We start from the raw sequence: 21,887 nt of genomic DNA, 5'->3' as shown, positions 1-21,887 counted from the left end.
ACAATATTATGTAAACAGCAGGAAAGATATTTCACAATTATATTGACTCCAGTGTTTTAAGTGGCATGGGAAATCGAGCCACCATGTCAAGGGGGTGTGGCCAACGGGCTGCGTTTGCTTGCAGCCCATTAGGCCATGCCCCTTTAACAAACCCCGATTTAGTGGACTAATGGGCTGCAGGCGACCGTCGACACTGCCCCTTTTCTTCCTCCAGCCCCTGCCAGGCATCATTGCGCCTTGAAACAACTTTTGCTATATAAGCACATTATAAATACCCAATAAGTAAAATAAATAAGAGATGTAGTGATCACCCCTGGGTGATCGTTGCATTTCTTAGTTAAAGGGATGCCTGGCAAAGGCCAGTGCCACCATTATGAAAGGAAAGGTGAGGCCAAGTCACTTTTTCTATAGCCTGAAGCTCTTGCTTCAAGCTTTAGAAAAAAATGTCTTGGCTTCTAGCAGCGTCACCTTTGCTTAACAATTGGCCACTGAGCCTGCGCCACAATTATGGAATAAAAAGCATCGTTTTCTGCAGACTGAATCTCTCACACATGAGCGAGAGCTTAAGGCTGTAGAAAAAAAACCTTGGCCTCTAGCTGCCTCATCGGCTGGGGCTACTGGGGACTTTAGGGAGCCCACGCAGTGCCCTGTTTCAGGTACATTTCTCGGAGACATCCAGGGCTCTGTCCCGGCCCACTTAAAGCCCCGATTGACTCAGAGTAGAGAATGTTCTGCACCCAACAAGTTTTAGTCCCTGTGTCGGTGCAGGAGTTTATTCAGCAAGGAGGGGGAGGGTTCGGGGATGGTGATCTGGAGGTTGTCACCTCGAAAATGAGGGCTTCTACTTGTAGTTGTGAGTAGTGGTCCCCTGTTAAGCTACATCTGTTTGTGGCTTTAGAGAGGACAACTTCTGGGGACTGACATTTTTTATAGAAAGTGTTTTGGTTGCTTAATTGGTAAACAGATGTATATGTTGCTCAAGATAACAAATAGGCGACACACTACATAAGAGACAGGGGCCACCTAAGTGTTTGCATTGAAATAGTCTCTTGCCCGCACTGTCCCTTGTTTCTTTAAGCGGTTGCCCTCTTTTTAGTCATGGGGTAAAATGACTTGTACCCACAATATGCTGTGTTTTGTTGTACCCAAAATGTGACGGGACACCGCTCACCTTCACCCTGGAGCAGGGCGGGCAAGGGAGGAGGCAGCAGTCTTAGGATGTCCATCTGGCTTTACTTTGCGCTGGTCTGATGCTGTGAAGACGGTCTAAAGTACATTACTGTCAGAAGAAATCTTAAAGACCCCAGACGAGCTGCTTACATGTGTCTGATACAGCCCACTGATATGCTTTGAATAAGTTAGAATTGACCAACTGCACTGGCAATGATAGGGTTGAGGTGGTTTGATGTTGAGCTTATCTGTAAAAAGAAAAGTCAGCTAAAAAGCAAATGCAATATCTACGGGAAAGTGTCCCGTGAAGTGAGGCAGAACCAGACGGTGTTATGTGGCATGCAATAATATCATTTGTAATAGAAAGAGAACACAAATCATTAGGTGGAGAATGATAAACAGTGGAATTGACCAAGAGTTGACAAGGCCAATAGTTTCAGCTGTTGTGTTTTAGATACAATGGAACTCATGCTGAGTTTGCCGGTCCGGAAATGAGGGTGCCTGTAAGCTCACCGGCATCCTTGTTTCCGGCCCGGCAAACTATGGGTTTGCCTGCCGGAGCCGCTGATCCCGACAAGACTGACTTTGCCGGGCACAGCTTTCACGGTAGGCAAAGCCATCACAGAAGCACCGGCACCGTGCTTCAGTGTCCCATTCCTATAGAGTCCTATGGGACCAGTTATTGTGCATGCCATGTTTTGGTCAAACTGTGCCCGAATCCTACTAAACCATCCCTGCACCTCGCTACGCTGCGTACGCGCACCCCTAAAACAGATCTGAACTCCGTCTGCATGCACGCACCCCTAAATCTGTCATGCAAACTCACCTCCGCACTGCGAATCCTATGCGCAAGTGTCTGTACGCTTGTCTTCCGGTGGTGGAAAGATCGAGGGCTTTGCGTGGGCATTATGCAGGCAAGATGTTGTGCGGTCACATCCATATATACGCTTTGTTGTGCGCATTTCTGGGCGTGCTATGGACTGCCTGCGGCCCGTCCCTCGTAACGCCTACCTTTTCCCTTGCTCTTCCTCATTCTGCGTGTTCCGCCCCCTACTCCAGTCCCTGTGCCGGCCACGTCAACCCCCTGCATGGAGTCTCGCGCAAGGCACTCAGCCGATCGCAGAGCTGTGCCGAGCCTGCACAAAGCCAACACAAAGTATGGAAAACTGTTGCGCAGATTATTCCATGAATCGACAAAAAGAATATTGCACGCGGTTTGGCGTGCAAAGTCCCTATTCACTGCACAATATAATCCATGAATCAGGCCCTTTATGGTATCCTATGAGTGACTGGGTTTACTATTTTAAAGCAATAACATACCATAAATATATATAGATTGGAAAATACAAGTGGCAAGCCACTTCGCCTGGAAGGATGCATTTTAATACGCCTTATGGTTTAAGCAGCTTGATACTCCCGCATCATCCCTGGGTGAACCATTATGGTTTGTTTCTATTTAAGACAGAGGTCTGCAACCTTTGTCTTTCCAGATGTTTTGACCTTAAATATCATAAGCCCTAGCCAGCATATTCAATAGCGAGGGATCATGGGAGTCATAGTCCAAAACATCTGTATATCCGCAGGTTGCAGAACCCTCATGTACGACGATGCGCTTTGTCGTGCAGGGGTGGTTAATGTAGGAAGGTTTGTGGACTCCCTTCTGCACTATGGAGATGCAACGTTGGTGTTCTGGATAGGTTAAAAAAGTGGCACAATTTAATTTACAGAACTCCTCTGAAATAATTAAGCTGTTACCTTCCACAAGTCACAAGGGAGCATTAAATAATGAATGGACAATGGGAAATATTTCCGATGAATTTATGGAGGAGGCCATTTCCTAAGACCCAGCAGCGGGCACCATGCTTCATGTTCAGAGAAAGGATATCTCTGCTTTGTTTTCCCGCTATTTTGTCCTCCGTCTGGCACCTAACTTGTACAAACTCACTCCCCTTTGTGTCATTCATTGAGAAAAATCTTTTCATACTAAGTGGATCTATAAGGCTGAGGTGGAAAACGGCAAACAGAAAATCCTTGCATAATAGAGCGTTATATTCAATTATGCTGTTTCTTCTCGCTTGTAATATATATTTACATATTAATGAAATCTTAGGAAATTGAGTTTTTTTAATGTGGAATTACGAATGATTGCTTTGCTACTCAGGTGTGTTTAAAAGATCACAATTGTCAAATGTAATACCAATCTTACACATGCACTACTTTCCTTCCCGCCTTCTAATTAATCCCTCATCCTGGCAATAAAGAGCATCAGAGAGACTGCCTCTGCAGAGATCACACGGTGCCAGTAACTCACCATAAAAGGATTCGCTCACAGCTCGCTCTGTCAGCTCAGTGTGCCGGTGTCCTGTAGCAGGAAGCCGAGCGCTTGTGCGTCTTCCATTTCCGCTTGTCCCAGTGGCAGAGGAGCAGCATCTTGAAGGTGTTGCGGAAGGAGGTGTTGCAAAGGGCATAACACATAGGGTTTATGGTGCTGTTGACATAGCAGAGCCAGTACCCCAGCTCCCATAGGCTCGTGGGAACAAAGTCTTCCCCGCAGAAGGTGGACACCAACACCATGATGTTGTATGGTGTCCAGGTGAGGATGAAGGCCAGCAGGATGGCGCTGAGTGTCTTGGCGGCCTTCTTCTCCTTGATCAATGAGATGCTCTTCCGCTTGTTGATCTGGTTCTTAGTGGTTGGTGTCTGTGTCTTTTGAACCATCTTCTCTTTTATGGCAGTGGAGTTTAGAGTAAGTGCCTTCTGTTTTGTGGGCCGCTTGTTGGCTTTGACATCATTGGCTTTGGGCGGGGTGCCCTTCTGGACATCGCTGGTATTATTCCTGCCAGTGTTGTTGGAGGAATTTGTCAGGGCACCCCGTGCTGACCTAGGGCATTCTTTGTCTAAAGTCTCGTTAGACCCCTCTGTAGCTGCTGAATTTGGCGACCGCACCACTGAGTTTATCATGGGGAGCTTAATCACAACCGAGCATATACTCTTCATTTCAAAGGGCTGGTCCTCGCCCTCTGAAGATGTCAGAGAGTCTGCTGACCCACCTTCCTCTGTGTTATTCCAGCTCCCATTGCTGCTGTTCTCCTGCTGGGATTTCTGTGCCAATATGGGTTGCTTCCATTTTGGGAAGCAGCAAACCCTTGGCCTCTGCAGCGTTGGGGCCGGCACCTCCACTGCCTGTGACTGATCCGAACTACTAGTGCTTCTGAAGCTGTTCATGGCTGGCTGAACAATGTTAGTCGTCTCTGAGCCTGTGAGGGCTGCAAGCTCCTTTGTACGGTTCTCGGTCTCCCGGTAGATCCTCCAGTAGAGGATACACATTATTGTGACTGGCAGGTAGAATGCGGCAATGGCAGTGCCAAACGTAATGGTGGGCTCCGAAAGGAACTGAATGTAACATTTTCCAGGGCCTACTGTCCGTTCTCCAACAATGTATTGCCAGAACAAGATGGCAGGTGCCCACAAGACGAACGAGATGGTCCATGCCATACTGATCATTATAGCAGCCCTCTTAGGAGTCCTTTTTGCCCTGTAGGTCAGGGGCCGTGTGATAGAGAAGTAACGATCGAAGCTGATAATCAAGAGGTTCATGACAGAGGCATTACTGGCTACATAATCCAGAGCCAGCCACAGGTCGCACGATATACTCCCCAAAGGCCAGTAGCCCATGATAATATAAGTGGTGTAAAGGTTCATGGACAGAACCCCAATGATTAGGTCGGCACAGGCCAGGCTCAGGAGGAAGTAGTTGTTGACTGTCTTCAAGTCGCTGTTGACCTTGAAGGCCACTAGCACCATCAGGTTGCCAATGATGGTCACCAAAGAGAGAGTGCCAGTGGTTAAGACGATCAGGATCACCTCCCATATGGAGTGGCCCCCCAGAGGGTCTGGAGTGATGGTAGCGTTCGGGGGGTCTGAGACATTCATGGCGGGCGGCCAGGTGCTCTTGAGGTCCTGCTCTAAGAAGCCATTTTGATGTAGAAGCCACATTGAGGTCTGACTTTCAGGTACGCTTTGAGTTGGAATTAATAACCTGTACAAATTTGGGTTCCTCAGCCCCACGACGTTACCTGGCAAAGAGAGAAGTAAAATGTAGGGGTTAAAGAACATATTGCATCTTATAACAACATTTCAATACCTTTATTTATTTAAATATTCAATAGGTTTTTTTCTATCATAGACACCCTATAAAACTCATGGAACTTTTGAAACATCAGTTTTAGGACATTGCTATTACCTCCCCACACAATTCTTCTTCCTAACGAGTGAGGAGGAGTGAGATGTTGGGAATAAGAAGGAAAGTTGTAAAGAAAGTTCCCAAAGGCGCCTCAAAGTTGTAATTATTCAACACAAGCAACACAATCATTTGATCATGTTCTATGAACATACACCACAGAAAGGGGAAATTAAGTTACTTTTTGAATAATACAGAAAGGGGAAATTAAGTAACTTTTGGAATAATATACATTTTTGGTATTTCTAACGTTATGTTAACTTATGTTATGTTAACTTACTAAGCGCTCACTCGGCCGAGGGCATCATGGCGCTTAACGGACAGAGAGAGGAATTAGGGGAATCAACTACAGTCACAGTCCTAAAACAGAAAGGTTTTCAACGCCTTCCTGAAAGTAAAATGATTTCGAAAATTTTTGGAGGGCCAGCGGAACACTATTCCATAGTCGAGCAGCAGAGAAAGCTCGCCCACCAATGCGAGAGCAGCGAAATAAAGGAACAACAATTAGGCCTGCAACAGTAGAACGTAAAGGGCGCGCGGAAAGGTAATGGGTGAACTTGTCGCACAGATATTCAGTGCCTTGGCCATGCAGGGCCCATTGTACCAGGTAGAGGGCCTTGAAAGCAATACGCTTATTGACCAGCAGCCAGTGCAGGAAACGAAGCACAGGAGATATATGGGCCCCATAGGGAGAGCCAGTGGCCACATGAGCAGCCATATTCTGGAGGAGTTTAACATAGAAATGATATGTCAGATTAACAGAGAAAAGTAATTGAATAATAGATACTCAAAACAACCCAACCAGGATGTGAAAATAGAAACAGAATGTGGCAAACATCTAAAATGAAAAACACAAACATAAAAACAATAGGTACATTCAAATTGCGTCGATGGGGTCTTGTGTCAATAAAAACACCAGATGACCAAAACTAGCATTTATTTATATGAAGATTGGTTACTAAGCCTGTGGTACATTGTAATACCTGCTATGAGCCAACCAGCCTCTTGCTGTTGTAATGGTTGACTCAAATATTGGTTTTAATGGCTAAACATTGGTGGCTCGCCTTCTTCAAGGCCAGCAAGACCATGAAGCGAGTCCCGAAAGTATGGAGTGGTTCTAAACAATCAGAAAAAACGAATATACATATGAATCAATGAACCTAGTCTTTAGGTACATTTTAAATTGATTCTGCATTTTGATAATTTTGAGGGTAACTGTAGCCACGTGGCGATTTGGGACGCAAATTGGAGTTATTAAAAAAAAACTTTGGCACCGTGAGATCCATTTCGGGGAGCGTTCTTTTTGTTTAAAACAGCATCAGAGGGAATTACCTTTTTTGATTCTCAAAGCACCAATAACATACAATTGTGCAGTAGAACAAGCGTTGACAAAGCCAATAGTTCTGTCTATGCAAAGGTACAGCATAGGGATTCTTGCATGTAGCGGTCCGGGGCAGCGGCGCTGCGCAATGGTGGCAGGAGCCATTGTACAAGTTACTGGGCGGGGAAGACCGCCCCCTTTTATTTGCTCATTTATATGGCCGTCACCTGAGCCGGGTGACGGATCACGCCATAACATCCCCTCCAACTTCCCTCCTGAGGCAAACAACAACATTAACATAAACTTCAACATCACCATAAGGAAATAGCAACATAGTCACTGATACTTGCGGGTCCCGATGCTCACGCAAGTACACAGTCTCTCAGTCTCTCAGGAGGGCGGTGATCCTGTAATCAGTGGTATCTCAGCTGGGCCTGGTATCAGGACGCACTGGTTTTAGGACCCCTGGCTGAGTTCCTCAGTGGCGACCTCATTCCCCGGCAGGCAGCCACTCTTGTCCTGGCCATGGGAGACAACGGGACTGTCCTCAGTCACATCCTGGCCACTCGGGGCGTCCCAAAGGCGATGGAACCAGCTGCTGTTCCGGGTGAGTGATTCTCTTCCCTGGGTCACAGTGACCATAGTCCCCTTCCGGGCCAACACTGTCACGGGATTGGATCATGTGGCAGGTGGAGCTTGTGTGTGGGGTTTCTCATTCTGGCGAGCACTCGGTCTCCGACCTCCGGTGGCTGGGCCACCAGCCACCGCTGAGCAGACTCCATGCCATTGGAATGCTCATGCCTCAGATGAACTGCAGGGGTCTACCACCCCGAGCCTGGATTCGTGTTCGGGGATGGTTGACTTGACCTTCCTGCCGAAGAATGCTTTGACTGGTGACACGCCCATGGTCGAGTGGGGTGTGGTCCGATACGCCAGCAGGCAGTCTGTGAGAGCAGGTCTTCCAGGGCAATGTGGAATGCCTTGTTGAGGGTCCGCATGAACCTCTCAACGTCCCCTTTGGCTCGAGGCCAGCACGGAGTGATGCAACAGTGTACCACCCCATAAGATGACAAGAACATGGCATGTTCCTCGCTTTGGAAGGGGAACCCATTGTCCGACCAGACCGCCTTGGGGAACCCAAAAGTTGCAAATACTTCTTTTGGTACGCGGATGACCGTCGGGCCCCTGTGGAGTCCACAAAGCGTACCACGGAGAACTGCGAGAACTCGGCCAGCACCACCAGGTAGTGCTGCGATACGAGAATGGTGCCAAAATCCAGGCTGAGTGCGTTCCACAGGATTCACCAGCTGTTTCCCCCTCATAAGGACTTGTTGCGAACCCAGGGCTAGCTCATTCCTTACTCTCCACAGTCAAAAACTCAGGTACTGGGTAGCCTGTGAAACTTTTGTGAGCCTCTCGTGGTATACTGCCGCTTCGTCAACTCTCACTCCTGGATGCTGATAGTGATGCTCTGGACGAAGCTTGGCCATCCATGTCATCTTCCTGTTCTACGTCCCCCATGATGGCATAGATCTTCTAGCACCGGGCGACAGTTCTACGTGAAGATTCGACAGGCAAGACTGTGGGGAACAGACTGTTACTCCACGGCCGCACAATCACCCCTTTTGTGTTATGGTAGCGGGCTGCTGGACGGGACAAGCGCTTCTCTCGCCCTTCCCCACGTACTAGCAGCATGAGCACCCTGAACCAGGGCCGCTTGCTGGAAAGGCGCTCCCACGTCGTTTTCGGTGGGGTCCAGATAGCCCTGCTCAGTCTTCCACAGCTACCCGGGGTGATGTAGAGGAAGCGGGTGGTCACATCCTCCTTTTCCACTAGCTGGCGAGCTATCCCCTTCTGTGTAGGTGTCAGGCTTTCCCCATTGGACAGTCTAACAGCAGTAACTTCTTCCCCTTTGGTTTTATATATATGTTTGTGAATGAGTTTCCTGCACGCTGTTGCGCTCACTCACCATCCTTCTGTTGAACTAGAGAGGTAGCTTGTCGCATTTCAACACCCTGCTGCCCACCGGGGCTCTGATCGGCATGTCTGTGCCTCGCAAAGCTTTGCCTGATCAATGCCGGTGGGTCAGAGCGAATTGTGCACACTCTCCGCGCTGTTCGGTGGGTCCAGCCTGAGACATAGGCCGGCATGCTATGCCACGATGGACCCTATCGGCAGTTGTTGCATGTAGTGGGCTGGGGCACCGGCGCTGCACAATGATGACAGGCGCCGTTGTACATGGTACTGGGCGGAACCGGCTGGAGCGGGAAGACCACCCCCTTTTACATGGAGCCAGGAAGTTGGTTACCCTACCATAGGCACGCAGCAAGGTCTGTGAGGTCTGAAGATCCATGCCTGCTCTTTTGGTGCTTTGCTGCTCTGCCCCTTTTTCCTCCCATAAATCAGCAGCGTCATGCCCCACCTTATGTAAATGTGTGGACCGCCACCCTTCTCCAGTGCAGGATTTTGGCGAGCAGAGATCCCACAAAGGCTTTCACATTTTCCAACTGTGCCTCCTTCTATATGGGTCTCTCCCACTTACTTCTTTGACCTATCAAAGTGAGCGACCAGCATTGCAGTCTGGAAAACCACACTGCCTTCTCCACCCCTGCACTTCCTGAGGCGCAGGGCGAGGGACAACGCTTCACCACGTCCTTTCCCCTCTGCCTTAGTGCAGGTCTGGGCACACACCCTCCACCACGCCGACCACACCACAGGATAGCAGTCAGTGCTACAGGTGCTCGCCTATTTTCACCATATTGTCAGAGCACAATATGGAGGAAGGGAGGAGGAGCAGTGAGTTCATCTATGACAGGAAAACCTCGCAAAGGATGCTTTCCCAATCACTGCTGCCTCAAACTGTTCGTGCTCTTATGAGGCTAGATTCCGGTCTCCTGCCTACATCAGCAGTATAACAGAGTTTTGAATACAAACAGCCATCTTTTATTACAAAAAAGCAACACATGCATTGACAATGTGGATGTATTGCCTGACCCTAAAAAGGCCAAGGCAATAGGAGTATTAGAGATATGCCTAAAATGGCTGTTCAGTGAGACACACAACAGTGCAGCCAGATAACCTTCAGAGCCTGCATCTGCCTTCGACTTTCCAATCCTATCCATAGCAATGCTTTTCTCTCACAAAAGTGGTGCTTTGCGCCACCTGTGCGACCAAAAATCTAAACATTGAAAACATTATACTGGTGGTGTGCAGCACTTCTATATGTGTCAGGCAAATGAGAAGCAACATAGAACAATCCCACTGTTGGAAATGAAAGGGCTGTTGACATACTCCTGAAAATTAGTGGCACGGGAGAGTAAATCATCTGCCATGGAACTGGCTTTTGCTAGTCTAGCAAACATGCCATGCAGGTTCTGGACTGCCGGGTACTGTCTGTGCTGCATCTGTTCTGTGTGTAAGGGGAGCTTGTACTTCTCCTGTCTGTGCTGTACATGGCCTGCTGTGTGTGTAAGAAGCTTGCACTTGTCTCTGCCTGTCCTGCAACTTTGCTATAAGAGTGAGGAGAGCTGTTATTGACTGCTGCATAAGGTCTCAGAGAGAAACCTTTACACTAGCCCTGACTGTACTTTACCTGGTCAGTGAATGACTGAAGCGTGCACTGCTCCTGTCTATCTTGTCCTGCCCTCAGTGTGTGAAACGTGTTTGCTCTGCTCCTACCTGGATTCATTTAGGTAGCTTACACTGCTGCCCTTGGCTGTGCTGTACCACTCAGGCCTTATTGCGTAAGAGAAGACTGCCTTACTGGCCCTGCTGTCTCTGTCCTCGATGTGCAATGGACGATTGCAGTTGTGCTGCCTGGGCTATACCTCTTCTCAATGCTCCTGTCTTTGCTTCAACTGTTCAGTGAGTGGTGCCTCAGCATGTAAGACGTGCTAGCTGCTTGCACTGGTGCTGCCTGTGCTAACTTTCTCTCTGTGTGGGCGATGTAAGCATGCACTGTTCAGTGAGTTGAAAAAGCTTACACTGCAGCTGCCTGCAATGTGCCTGGCTTTGGAAGCAACAGAGCCTGCTGAAGATGTGCGAGGGCCCAGATCAACATGATGGTTGGGAGCCCCCTCTGCTTAGAGCGGAAAACAGTTTGCTGTGTGGTGCATAGATTATAATGAAGACAGAGCAATACAGCCGGAGGTTACAAGCTGCCGATTATCAAGAGACGGAAAACCACACTGCCTTCTCCACCCCTGCACTTCCTGAGGCGCAGGGCGAGGGACAACGCTTCACCACGTCCTTTCCCCTCTGCCTTAGTGCAGGTCTGGGCACACACCCTCCACCACGCCGACCACACCACAGGATAGCAGTCAGTGCTACAGGTGCTCGCCTATTTTCACCATATTGTCAGAGCACAATATGGAGGAAGGGAGGAGGAGCAGTGAGTTCATCTATGACAGGAAAACCTCGCAAAGGATGCTTTCCCAATCACTGCTGCCTCAAACTGTTCGTGCTCTTATGAGGCTAGATTCCGGTCTCCTGCCTACATCAGCAGTATAACAGAGTTTTGAATACAAACAGCCATCTTTTATTACAAAAAAGCAACCCATGCATTGACAATGTGGATGTATTGCCTGACCCTAAAAAGGCCAAGGCAATAGGAGTATTAGAGATATGCCTAAAATGGCTGTTCAGTGAGACACACAACAGTGCAGCCAAATAACCTTCAAAGCCTGCATCTGCCTTCGACTTTCCAATCCTATCCATAGCAATGCTTTTCTCTCACAAAAGTGGTGCTTTGCGCCACCTGTGCGACCAAAAATCTAAACATTGAAAACATTATACTGGTGGTGTGCAGCACTTCTATATGTGTCAGGCAAATGAGAAGCAACATAGAACAATCCCACTGTTGGAAATGAAAGGGCTGTTGACATACTCCTGAAAATTAGTGGCACGGGAGAGTAAATCATCTGCCATGGAACTGGCTTTTGCTAGTCTAGCAAACATGCCATGCAGGTTCTGGACTGCCGGGTACTGTCTGTGCTGCATCTGTTCTGTGTGTAAGGGGAGCTTGTACTTCTCCTGTCTGTGCTGTACATGGCCTGCTGTGTGTGTAAGAAGCTTGCACTTGTCTCTGCCTGTCCTGCAACTTTTCTATAAGAGTGAGGAGAGCTGTTATTGACTGCTGCATAAGGTCTCAGAGAGAAACCTTTACACTAGCCCTGACTGTACTTTACCTGGTCAGTGAATGACTGAAGCGTGCACTGCTCCTGTCTATCTTGTCCTGTCCTCAGTGTGTGAAAGGTGTTTGCTCTGCTCCTACCTGGATTCATTTAGGTAGCTTACACTGCTGCCCTTGGCTGTGCTGTAACACTCAGGCCTTATTGCGTAAGAGAAGACTGCCTTACTGGCCCTGCTGTCTCTGTCCTCGATGTGCAATGGACGATTGCAGTTGTGCTGCCTGGGCTATACCTCTTCTCAATGCTCCTGTCTTTGCTTCAACTGTTCAGTGAGTGGTGCCTCAGTATGTAAGACGTGCTAGCTGCTTGCACTGGTGCTGCCTGTGCTAACTTTCTCTCTGTGTGGGCGATGTAAGCATGCACTGTTCAGTGAGTTGAAAAAGCTTACACTGCAGCTGCCTGCAATGTGCCTGGCTTTGGAAGCAACAGAGCCTGCTGAAGATGTGCGAGGGCCCAGATCAACATGATGGTTGGGAGCCCCCTCTGCTTAGAGCGGAAAACAGTTTGCTGTGTGGTGCATAGATTATAATGAAGACAGAGCAATACAGCCGGAGGTTACAAGCTGCCGATTATCAAGAGACGGGCTACCAGCCAACGGGAGGTTGAAACACGAAATGGCCATTCAAAAGTTATACATCCTTCTTTTTCGGCAAGTGGCTGTTGTAGATTAACCAGTGTTAAGAGGCAACAAGTTGATAAGACTTCTTTATAGCCCGAGGGAACTGACAGCCGAAGGACACCTGCAAATGCAGCTAAAAGTGCAGATTTTAAGCCCCAGAATGTAAGTGCAGTGTTATAAGACTGCTCACTGGCAACATGGGGGCAGTTGCTAGGTCCCTCCCCCCTCGAGGCCCCTTTCAAATGAAACAATTGAAAGACCCCGAGGCTGTCCCTCTTTGCAAGAAATGCTAGCACTGCTCCTGAAAGTATTTTTCCTGTCCAGTGTGGGTAAGAAGACTTAACAGCTCATGTCTGTGCTGTACCTGGCCTCAGTGTGTAAGAGGTGCCTGCCTGGCTGCAGGCCATGCTGTGGCTATCCATGATGTGTAATGGAAGCTTACACATTTTCTTTGTGCGATGAAAATGTAATCTGCTACAGACTATGCAAACCATGTGTAGCCCGTGGCCCCACTGGGTCAGGCTAGCAGGGGCTACACGGTTGTCCCCCAAGGGAACACCTACAAATAAAGACGCAGACACCAGAGTCATTAAAATCATTGTATTTAATGTGTAGTGTGCTTTATGTATGTGTGTGCTGTGTATTTGTGTATGTGTTTGTTAAGAGTACAAAAAAAGAAAAGAAAACAAAGGAACATAGCTCCCCTGACCAAGAATGGGCTGGGCAGGGGAGAGAAAAATAATCCAGTGAGGATTTGGAAAACAAACGGTTGATAAAAGGAAGGTTGAAAAAAAGAGCAGGCAAGAGAGATGCAGAGGGGGGGAAGGAGAGAGACTAACCTGCGAAAGTCACTGCTCGAGAGTACTCCCGCCCCCCATGGTCATCATCCATAAAATGGTGCAAGGAGGCGTTTGGGCCTACCCCAGAGACTAAACCAGGAGGCCAATCTGCTTATGCCAGGGGCAGCTCGGCTGCCCTAGGGCCATGGCAGTTGTCGGCCCGCCCGGTGGCCAGACTGGACGGGCCCAAGCGTTTCAAGGGCCCAGGCAGTGTGCAGGGTGCTGCCGGGCCGAAAAAAGACCTGCCCGGCATTTGGGGGCCGATCCAGACCAGGATGTCCAGCCGTACCCCCTGATGGCCTGCCTTGTGGCCACCTAAATAAAACACCACACATTAAATAAAATGCTCTGGTGTCTGAGTCTTCACTTCTCTGTGTTCCCGTAGGGAACAAGCGTGCAGCCCCTACTAGCCATGCCCTGTGGGCCACAGCTACATAGACCTCTGAGAGTAAAAGGGAAAGGCCTATACACCAGTTAAAAGTGTGGTTTTGGAAGAGTGGTTCAGTTTGTACCCGGACAGGGAAGGGGCTAAGATTTTGGGGGAAGGTTTTTGCGAGGGTTTTTGGTTGGGTTATCAGGGTCAAAGGATGCAGCGGTGGGTGGAACATTTGAAGTCTGCGCGGGAGAATGTTGAAGTGGTGAGGGTGAAGCTGCACACAGAGGTGGCAGCTGGCAGAGTGGTAGGGCCGTTTACGGATTTGTCAGGAGACTTGGTGGTGTCCCCGTTGGGGGTTGTGTCTAAGAAGGTTGCAGGAGAATTCAGACTAATTCATTAGACCGGAGGGCATGTCAGTGAACAATTTATTTTGCTGGAAGATTGCGTGGTGCCCTATGCCAGTGTGGACATGGCAGTGGGTTTGGTGAGGTTGTGGGGCTTTCATGGCCAAGTGCGACATCAAGGCAGTGCTTTGTTTGTTACCGGTGCATGCGGAAGACTTTTGGCTGCTTACGATGCAGTCTGAAGGCCAAATTTTTGTTGACAAAGCTTTGCCTATGGGCTGTGCAATTTAATTTGCATTGTTTGAGCGTTTTAGCTCCTTTTTGCAGTGGATTTTTACTTACAGTTCGAGTTGTGAAGGAGTGTTGCATTATTTGGGTGATTTTCTTTTCATCAGTGGGGTGGGTAAAGAACAGGAATGTCAGAGGATGCTGGAGGCTTTTCAGACATTGATGCAGGAATTGGGTGTGCCATTGGCAGAGGATAAAACTGAGGGGCCAGCGGTGGTGTTGACCTTTCTAGGAATAGAGTTGGATTCGGTGGCCATGACCTCACGCTTGCCACACAACAAGGTGAGCAGGCTTGTAGGTTTGCTGGAGAAGGCGACAGTGGCTCGCAAAATGACACTGGTGGACATGCAGGGGTTGGTGGGGCATCTCAATTTTGCATGTCGGTTAGTGGCCCTGGGTCGCACTTATTGTAGAAACATGGCACGGTCTATGGTGGGGGCTAAGTACCCACATCACAGGGTGAGGTTGTCAGGAGCAGTCAGGGAGGACTGCAGGATTTGGCTAAGATTCCTGGAAGAAATTAATGGGCTGTCCATGTGGTTGTAGAGTGACCCAGTTTTGTGGGAGGTTCAGTTTTTTCAGACGCGGCAGGCTCAGGAAGTTTGAGTGTTCTGGGGGAGTAAGTGGTGTGCTGAAAAGTGGCCTGACCAGTGGCAGAGAGGAGGAAGGAGCATAGCCTTTTGGGAATTTTTCCTGTTAGTGGCAATGGAGCTGTGGGGTGAAGAGTTGCAGAAAAAGAAAGTACATTTTAATATCGATAATGGGGCAGTGGTCAATGTTGTGAACAGGCAGTCAGCTAAGGACCAGAGGGTAGCCAGGTAAATTAGAGAATTTGTACTGCGATGTATGAAGTTGGATGTGGTGTTTAGAGCAACGCACGTGCCAGAGAAGGATAATGGCATCGCTGATGCATTATCTCATTTTCAGTGGCAGAGAATCAGTGGAATGGCACCAGAAGTGACGTGGGCAGGCATTGGATCCCAGAGGAGCTGTGGCGGCTAGGAAACAGAGCACTGTGCTTAGTGGAGGGTTTGTTAGCCCCGGCGTCTAAGACAGCATACAAGAGGGCATGGTTGGATTTATAAAAGGGGGAGCGCGCAGATGGAAGGGCATGGAGGACACGGAGGAGAGAAGAAGGGATGATGTGGTCGATTTATACTGGGGTGTATGGACAAGGGCTGGTCAAGGGCAACGATAGCGGGAACATTGGCAGGTGTTGGTTTTAAGGGAAATAGTTTTGGGGTTTTCAGCCCAGTGGCAGGGAGATGGCAAGGAGAATGTTGGAAGTATGGGCAAGGGAAAACAGTTGGGGTAAGGATTGCAGGAGACTAGTTTCAGTGGCTGTGTTAGTGAGGTTGTGCAAGCCTTTGAGGGGTGTGTTCTGGTCATCATGGGAGAGGGACATGTTTTTGGCCTGCTTCATTTGGTTGTTCTTTGGGGCATTTTGGGGGTCTGAGCTGATGGGGGGGGGAGAAGAGGTGAAGGAAGTCTACAGTGGGGAGATGTTCATTTATCAGAAATAGGAGTGGATATATAACGATTGGCAGATCAAAGACAGATTAGAAAGGAAAGGGCTTTTGGGTGCTTCTGGATAGAGGTAGTAAAGAGTTGTGTTCAGGGGGTGCGGGAGTATCGTGGCGGGAGACATGTAGGGGAAGAGATGGTCTGGTTTTCTAGAATGAAAATGGGTTAGCAGTGATGGCAGCTCAAGCTTTGGGGGTCATGAGGAAGGTTGTGTTGGCTTTGGGGGAGAGAGAAGAGCATTTTGGAACTCATTCTTTCAGGATGGGGGCGGCATCGGAGGGTAACAGAATGGGTCTATTGGAGGAGGAGGTCAAGGGTTTGGGTGGGGCGTTGGAAATCATGAAAATACAGGGAGTACAAAAGAGAGTTGGGGAATGAGGCCGGTTAGGTCAGGAATGAGAGGGGGGCGGTATGGCAGTGGTGGAGAGGTAACTCATAAAATATTTTCTATTGCAGATGTGGCACGGCGGAGTGGTGAGTTGCCGGAGATATGGATATGTGGACATTCCATTGTGAAATGGGCATGGAAAGATGCGACAAAAATAATTTTCGGGACACAATTGGGATGTAGCTATAACATTGCTTTAGTGAGGTGGTCAGGGGTAGGGGGGCTCAGGTGGGCCCAGTTGCTGCCCATGCTAGCATGTTTGAGGGAGCGCCATGGGGTTCCGGCGACAATAATTCTGCATGCAGGAGACAATGATCTAGTTAGAGATACAGGGGTGTCACTGCTAAAGAAGATGAAAAGGGACCTGAGCTGGTTAAGGGAGATATGGCCCAAGGTGGGACTAGTTTGGACCAAGTTGTTGACAAGGATAGTATGGTGGGGGGGCGGTGAACAAGGGGGCAGTGGAAAGTACAAGAAAGAAGATTAACAGGCAGATGGTGCAGTTTTGCGGCTCATGGGGGGGGTGCAAGTGCTGGAGCACCAGGAAATAATTTACGAGGATTTTCAGTGTTTCGGGCGGATGGCGTACATCTGTCATTATTCGGGAGCATGTATTACCTGGGGGATGTTAGGTTGGTGGTGGAGGACATTGCAAAGAGTTGGAGGAAGGAGAGGGGTAGGAGGGTGTGGGGGCAGAAAGAACACCTCAGGGGAGGGTTTTTCTAGTTCCAGGGACATGGTCCTTTGGAGCAGGGCTGGGGGAAGCACAATGGGGTATTAGTGCGGTAAAGGAGGGGGGGTGGTGCTGTTTGCATGAAGGGGCTACCCCAGTAGTACAAAGAGGGGGAAGAGGTATTGAAGATGGAGGGGCGTGGCCTCGGGAGAAAATGGGAGAAAGCAGGAATGAAGGTGGAGAAGAATTTAAGGGGACGGGAAGGAGCAAGGGACAGAAGGGAGGCATTTTAAATGGTTTATTTATTTGTGGGGGAATTGAAATTGTTTATTTATCTTATTGTTTGGCAATTTGTTAAAATTGATGTTAGTCTGTAAGAGAGCCAGGTTAGCATTTTTTATGAGCTGTGGCCTGTCACATTAAAGCGACCTTTTCCACTTATAAGCGAGTCTGGGTAATTTTGTGCAGTAAGCCCAAAAGTAATTTTCCATTCACTAGATTTCTAAACACTTCAATGTAAAGGTCTTCTGGAAATGTCAAAACGTAGATCTCCACAACAAAGAACTCTGTGCAACAGCTGCTGACATTTTGCTTTTCTCCACCTCCTTGCTGAATACTTGCCATAGTTCTGAAATGCCGCTGGAGCCCAGGGCCATTCCTGTACCTGCTTGTGCACACCGTTCCTGATCACCATGCCTCTGTAGCCAGCATGCTCTTAGGCCTAATGTGGGGACATTATGGCTGTGAGCAACATAGAAGGGACTGAATTAAGCAAGTAAGAAGGAAGAAAACAAGTAATACAATAATGGAGGGTTTATCATCAAAGACTGAGGTGTATGGGAACTATGGGGAACTGAGTCACGCTTCCTTTTAATTTTGACTGTTAATAATAGTACATCCATTTTTTACAGTTTGCAAACTTTTCTTTTTGCTTGAATTATCTCTAGAAAGCTAATCACTTTGCTTAGTTCCCTCCTAAACCGGTAAGAAGCAACACAATGTGTAAGGGTGCCTGAAGTGCAGTTGGCACGTGTCTGTTTGCGCGCGTGCATGTCTTTTTGGAGGGTTTGTGGGGAGAGCTTTGTAGTATAAAGCTACTCATTGTGAGAAGTATGCTATATAAAGGGAACAGCTGTATATTTATCTCTTCAAAAAATATGCAAGACCTGACGAAACCTCGATAGGAAAAAAATGCAGCTAATTTCTTCAATCTGTATAGCCTGATGGATGCCCTTGTTCCATGTTTGCAGATGCAAGGTGCACGCGTGCATTGTCCACATAAATACCAGGGACGACATTTCACCAAAATGCCAGGGGTAGCATAAGTGACATAACGTGACCCTTGACCTCCGATGACATCACAGGAAGTGATGTCATTTGACCCTACTTCAACGTGACATGACGGGAAGCGATGGAACACCATCTTTCACCCCTTGACAAAACAGGAAGTGGCATCACATAGCATTGTTCCTAAGTGCACTACGAAAAATATGGTTACGATATCACTATAATGTGATATACATTTCATACAAGAATGGATCACCATATGTATTGTTAATATCAGTGTGTTTAGGCCCTTATTAGCAAATTACAGTGAATGCTAGCAGACGTCGAAGGCCAAATGATAATGATGAATTATTATATAGCACTTACGTTTAAGCGCTTTATATAAAACATATATACATACAATATCACCAAACCTGTGTTGGTACTCATTTATCGTCCTCAGAAGGATGAAAGGCTGAGTTGAGGAACAGACAAAATCAGTGACTTACCCCCTGTCGTGTGCCTGAAATAAACCTTTAATGAGTCTCACAATTATTGTATAGAATCCCAGGAGGACAAATTATTTGTTATTCCTATTCTTTCTTATTTAGGGTCACTGCTCAAAGAGTTACACTTGTGGAAACCCTGTTTGTTTTTTTTTTTTAAGAGGACCAAACAAGAAAGACAGCCACTCCAGAAACAAAGAGCCACATGGTGCTGGCTGTAGCCCAGGTGCTTACATTTACACAAAACACGTTTTTTATAAGGGGTAGCAAGGGAGACCACAGGGTCTGCCAGGGAGACCTCAGGGGTCGTAACCCTTGGCGAGCCCCATATGACGTCCCTGATAAACACAGCTCCACCGTGACTACTTGGCCTTATTATCAGCATTTCCAGCAATATCCACACAAAGCCTGTGGCGAAAGGAGGGTAGATTTGGCAAATCATTTGAACTGCATTAAAATCTGGTCTGTCCCTCCTCCACCTGAATTTCCTTTTTGGAAAACATAAATCCACTAATTTCCTTTACACTTAAATTCTTGTAAATTGTGGGTCTGTGGAACGTTTGTACAATTATATAACGTACAAAGTCAAGGTTGACAAAAAATTCAAACACAAATGATCTCCTTCACTGCAATTTCTACTGTATAATATTCCCTTCCCATTTGACCCTCCCTCGCTCCCCATCCACATCCTCCATTTCCACCTTAATGGCACCCTGATTGCTGTTTTCACCACCCATGCTTTTTACGCAATCTACACTCAACTACTGCTTCATCTCCCTCTTCATCCACCACCCCCAATTCAGCCTCTGCAATGGCCAATCCCCCTACAAGAAAACCTCTCTCACCGACCACTTTGACTGCCATCACCAAACTCTCTTGTGAAGACTGGCACCTGAAACCTGGACCCCTCTGAAACTGCCACCGCAACTTCACACCACAGTAATTTTCCTATCATTTCCCACTCCCCTGTCTAACTCAAAAAGGTGCTAGTCTTATGAACAGTAAAGGCACACAATCAGCCCACCTCCCCCCTCTGATGTTATTCCTTCCTCCAGGGGCCGCCGAGCTGCCCTTTGCAAAGCAGCATGCTCCCCCGCTGATAACAGTCTCTGGGGGGCTCCCCCATGTCCTGCCGGGGACTACTTCAAGGATTACAGACCCAGAGGGTCGCTCGAGGCAGCAACCCCCCCACCCCCTCCAGGTAAGGTTCTCTCTTCTTTAACTGTCCTTTTCAACTGTTCTTTTTTCAAATCCTTCTGGATTCTTTTCCTCTCTCCCCTGCCCAGCCCATTCTTGGGCAGGGGAGTTCTTTCCTATTGTTTCTTTTCTTTACTTTTAACTTTCCATCCAGCCCCATGATGGGCTGGATGGTTCAGTCCAAAGCAAAACACGCACTCACAAGACACATGGAAATAAACACACTACACTTTCAAATGAACTTTTATTACCCTTGGTGTCTACATCTTTCTTCATATGTATTCCCTCAGTGGACAAGCATGCAGCCACACTAGCCGTGCCCCGTGGGGCCACGGGCTACAAACGTTCATCCAAATCCAGAGGCCCATGTACAGTAAAGGCAAAGGCAAACATCCAAGTCTGCAACTTTTGTAATCATCCAAAAAACCTTCTGTAGTCCAAGAAAAGTCCCACGCATACTCCATGCGCATCAGTCAAAGGACCATCTTTATAAGCAAAGTAAGCGTCAAGGAATGCAAAGCAATCACTGCTAAAATACTTCGATCAATGCTATCAAAAGCAAAAGGAAGGAAGTTACTTGAATGGAACAGAATTTATACGCTACAAATGTACAAAACGGATGATACCAACAAGTTAAGTAGACACACAAACCTTTCCTCTCACTACAGACATCTGAACAGAAACCAACTGGTCCTAATGCCTCAAAGAACCATTAGCTCACCATTACAACAAATTCAAGCGCCTACAAAAATTGTGTAAAGAAAAGAATACATACACAGAAGACAGCGAAATGGAGCAGCTCAGATGAAAAGCATCCCAAACACTAAAGAAGCACACAACCGATGGGACTGTGAGTGTAGCGACATTCCACAATGGAACAGTGAGTGATGTTACTGCGCGACACACACGAGTGTGTGCGATAGCAAAGTAGAAACAGGAATAATATAACTAATAAGGATAATAAATAAACATATAAAAGAAAATCAACAGAAATCACTCAAAAGAAAGAAAAATTAGGCAAAAAAAATGAAAGGTAAGAAAAGAGGAAAGATAGCGCAGAAAAAAACAGGTATTGACAAATGACAAGTGAAAAAATAAAAAAAACATACTAAAATATTAGCAATAGCAAAAATACAAGTCAAAAGTCAGTGACAGATAAGATAGAAATCATATAGCAAAAATATCATAGGAAACCTTCATAATATAAATGACAAGCAGAATGCAATCAATTAATCACAGAACATTAAAGATTCTATTAACATATGGATGCTAATCAAATGACAACAAAGCATAATATTTAAAGAAAGGCTCTGTTCATCATTAAGAGCCAGAAGGGCCAAAGATAATAAACACTACACAAATTCTTCTCTTTGGACAACACTCTATGTATTTTCCTCCTCCATGGTGTTGGGGATGCACAATCTCTAAGATCTGAAAATGCTTTTTCAAAATATTATGGGCCTCATTACGACCCTGGCGCTAAGGGGTTAACGGCCCTGTAAAAGGCTGCAGCGCCGTTAACCCCTTAGCACCTAATTACGAGGTCCCTTTGCGGTTCCCGACCTTAACGGCTGGTCTGGACCAGCTGTTAAAGTAGGGACCCACAAAGGGACCTTGAAGGTAATTATGGTACCGCAATTTGCGGTACCGTAATTACCGCCTTCCCCATTCCCATTGAGCCCTATGGGGCAAAAATGGGAATGGGGAACGGCCAATGGTGCATGGGGAACTACCGCCCCACCAACCATGGAATGGGGTGGTAATTCCCCATTGCACCATGGCGAATATGTTACAATACCGGCAGCAACCATGGTGCTAATAGCGCCATTGGTTACCGCCGGTGTTGTAATGAGGGCCTATGACATTAAATCAGTAGTGTGCAAGTTGGAAGGAAGTTTGTGCCAATGCACACGAGCAGGCTTGCTCATCTGATAAACATAGTACAAG

General features: G+C 47.5%; 1 protein-coding gene across 1 annotated transcript in view; it reads right to left on the bottom strand.

The window, feature by feature from the left end:
- The window catches only part of LOC138567115 (muscarinic acetylcholine receptor M1-like), a 266,034-nt gene that overhangs the window by 73,596 nt on the left and 170,551 nt on the right, over positions 1-21,887 (bottom strand). Inside the window, exon 2 of the mRNA XM_069644999.1 lies at positions 3,482-5,246. Within this exon, the coding sequence (XP_069501100.1) occupies positions 3,517-5,166 (1,650 nt within the window). The 5' untranslated portion in view covers positions 5,167-5,246 and the 3' untranslated portion in view covers positions 3,482-3,516. The remainder of the gene's footprint in view (positions 1-3,481; positions 5,247-21,887) is intronic.

Source organism: Ambystoma mexicanum, chromosome 2p, assembly GCF_040938575.1.
Source record: "Ambystoma mexicanum isolate Mex_15411 chromosome 2p, UKY_AmexF1_1, whole genome shotgun sequence".
Classification (NCBI taxonomy): domain Eukaryota; kingdom Metazoa; phylum Chordata; class Amphibia; order Caudata; family Ambystomatidae; genus Ambystoma; species Ambystoma mexicanum.
Note: the sequence above shows the minus strand (reverse complement) of the source record. Positions and strands in the feature narration are given on the sequence as shown.